The following is a 2753-nucleotide window of genomic DNA, read 5'->3' as shown; positions in this document are numbered from 1 at the left end:
ACACCGGGGGGAGCGGGGGACATCGGGGGGAGCAGGGACATCGGAGGGAGCGGGTTAGGGGACTGGGGAGAGGGAGGGATTGGGGGTTCAGGGGCTCAGGGGGCTCGGGGTGATTTGGGACACGAGGGGGACTTAGGGGAGCTCGGGGGCAGGAGGACACGAGGGACTTTGAGGACAAGGAGGGCACGGGGAGGTCCAGGGGGGCACAGGGGGCTCAGGAGCAAGGGGACATGGCTTGGGGGCACGAAGGACTTTGGGGACAGGGTGGGCATTGGGAGGTTGAGGGCACAGGGCATGGCGGGGCTCAGGGCACACTGGAAGTTTGGGGGACATGAGGGGACTTGGGGAGTTTGAGGATTTCGGGGAGCCTAAGGATGTGTGGGGACAGGGAGAATTTGGGGATTCTGGGGACCCTGAGGTCTTGTGGGGACAGGGAGAATTTGGGGATTTTGGGGACACTGGGGACCCTGAGGTTATGTGGGGACAGGGAGAATTTGGGGATTTTGGGGACAGGGAGAATTTGGGGATTCTGGGGACACTGGAGTCCCCGAGGTCGTGTGGGGACAGGGAGAATTTGAGGGTTTAGTGGGCTCAGAGGTGCTTGAGGGCACACGGGTCTCCTGGGACTTGTGGGAACGGGGGAGGACACGCGTGTGGCCGTGCCGGGCGTGGTGACAGCGCCGCGGTGGCTGTGGTGACACGGTGACGCTGTGGCCGTGGTGACGGGGTGACGGGGTGGCCATGGTGACGGGGTGACGGGGTGGCCCTGGTGATGGGGTGGCCAGGGTGACACGGTGACAGGGTGGCCGTGGTGACGGGGTGTGGCCGTGGTGACAGGTGTACGTGGCCGCCTTCGCCGTGTCCGCCTACGCCTCCACCTACTACCGGGCGGGCAGCAAACCCTTCAACCCCGTGCTGGGCGAGACCTACGAGTGCGTGCGGCCCGACCGCGGCTTCCGCTTCATCAGCGAGCAGGTGGGCACCGGGGGGTCCTGGGGGGCGCCCGGGGCCGGGCGGGGCGCTGGCATGTCCCTCCTTGTCCCCCCAGGTGTCCCACCACCCCCCAATCTCCGCCTGCCACGCTGAGTCCGACAACTTTGTCTTCTGGCAAGGTGAGAGCCCGGGAGGGTGTTGGGCGCTGGGAGGTCCCCCCAGAGTGGGGGGACAGGGGGGGTCTCACCTCCTCCTGTTCCTCCTCCTCCAGACATGAGGTGGAAGAACAAATTCTGGGGCAAATCCCTGGAGATCGTCCCCATGGGCACCGTCAATGTCCAGCTGCCCAGGTGAGACCCCAGCCCCACAGATGGGCTCCCCCACCTCCGCCCCCGTGCCCCCCTGCCCTCCGTGCCCACCCACGGGGGCGGTGCCCGCAGGACCGGGGACCACTACGAGTGGAACAAGGTGACCACGTGCATCCACAACGTGCTGAGCGGGCCGCGCTGGATCGAGCACTACGGGGAGGTGCTGATCCGCAACACCCGCGACGCCTCCTACCACTGCAAGCTCACCTTCTGCAAGGTGTGCCCCCCGCCCCGCCCCTTCCTGCCCAGGCCCCGCCCACCCACTGCCCTGGCCCCGCCCCTCTGCATTATCGTGGTCTGGCCCCGCCCCATCACTGACTTGGTAATTAAAGGCTGTGTTGTTGCCCTTTTCCCAGTCGCCCCGCCCTTTACAAATGACCCCACCCATCATAGCCCCACCCCTTCCCAGTGACTCCCCCCCTTCCAGAAGCCTCCACCCATCACTCATTGCCCCTCCCTTTTCCAATAGCCACGCCTCTCCCAGCGGCCCCACCCTTTCCCAGTAGCCACGCCCCTTTCCAATTACTCCAGCCTTTCCAGAAGATTCCTCCTCATGGCCCCACCCTCTTCCCAAGAGCTCCACCCTTTCCTAGGACCCCACCCTTCCCTAATGACCCCACCCTCTCAGAGCCCCGCCCTCTCCCACTGGCCCCACCCTTCCCCACCGACCCCGCCCCACCGTGGCGGCCCCGCCCCGGCCCCGGTGGCCCCGCTGAGGCTGCGGCGGCCGCAGGCCCGGTACTGGGGCGCGGGGGCCAACGAGGTGCAGGGCGCCGTGCTGAGCCGCAGCGGGACGGCCGTGGAGCGCCTGGCGGGCAAGTGGCACGAGGGGCTGCACCGCGGGCCCGCCCCGGGCCACTGCGTCTGGAGAGCCAGTAAGGAGCCGGGGACGCCGCCCTGGGGGGGTCACCCCAGCCCGGGGGGGCTCTCACTGTCCCCACGCCCCCCGCGCAGACCCCATGCCCCGCGACCACGAGAGGAGCTACGGCTTCACGCAGTTCGCGCTGGAGCTGAACGAGCTGACGCCGGAGCTGCGCCGCGTGCTGCCCTCCACGGACACGCGCCTGCGGCCGGACCAGCGGTCAGCACCCCCGGGCCGCGGGCCGGGCCGGGCCGGGCCGGACCGGCCGGCCGCTCACGGCCGTGTCCCGTGTCCCCCCAGGTACCTGGAGGAGGGGAACGTGCCGGCGGCCGAGGCGCAGAAGCGGCAGATCGAGCAGCTGCAGCGGGACCGGCGCCGCGTCATGGAGGAGAACAACATCACCCACCAGGCACGCTTCTTCAGGTCTGGGGGCTGCCGGGGCTGGGTCGGGGGCATGGGGAGACCTTCCGGGGGTCCTGAGGGCAGCTCGTGGCTCAGGGGATGTGGGGCTCTCAGGGGGATGCAGGGGTCTTAAGGGATGGGGAGACCCTTCCCAGGAGTCTTGAGAGCGTGGCTCAGGGGGGTGTGGG

General features: G+C 68.7%; 1 protein-coding gene across 1 annotated transcript; it reads left to right on the top strand.

Annotated features, from left to right (window-relative positions):
- Window positions 1-837: 837 nt before the first annotated feature.
- Window positions 838-2666, top strand: LOC121354735 (oxysterol-binding protein-related protein 7-like; the record flags this gene model as incomplete). Its single annotated transcript, XM_041469565.1, has 7 exons — window positions 838-975; window positions 1049-1112; window positions 1205-1283; window positions 1374-1518; window positions 2035-2176; window positions 2256-2382; window positions 2464-2666. Coding segments are annotated over 7 exons (898 nt in total), but the record flags the coding sequence as incomplete, so codon positions are not given.
- Window positions 2667-2753: the final 87 nt, after the last annotated feature.

Source organism: Pyrgilauda ruficollis, unplaced genomic scaffold, assembly GCF_017590135.1.
Source record: "Pyrgilauda ruficollis isolate IOZ18807 unplaced genomic scaffold, ASM1759013v1 scaffold2360, whole genome shotgun sequence".
NCBI classification, from domain to species: domain Eukaryota; kingdom Metazoa; phylum Chordata; class Aves; order Passeriformes; family Passeridae; genus Pyrgilauda; species Pyrgilauda ruficollis.
The sequence above is the reverse complement of the archived record's forward strand: the minus strand, read 5'-3'. Positions and strand labels throughout refer to the sequence as shown.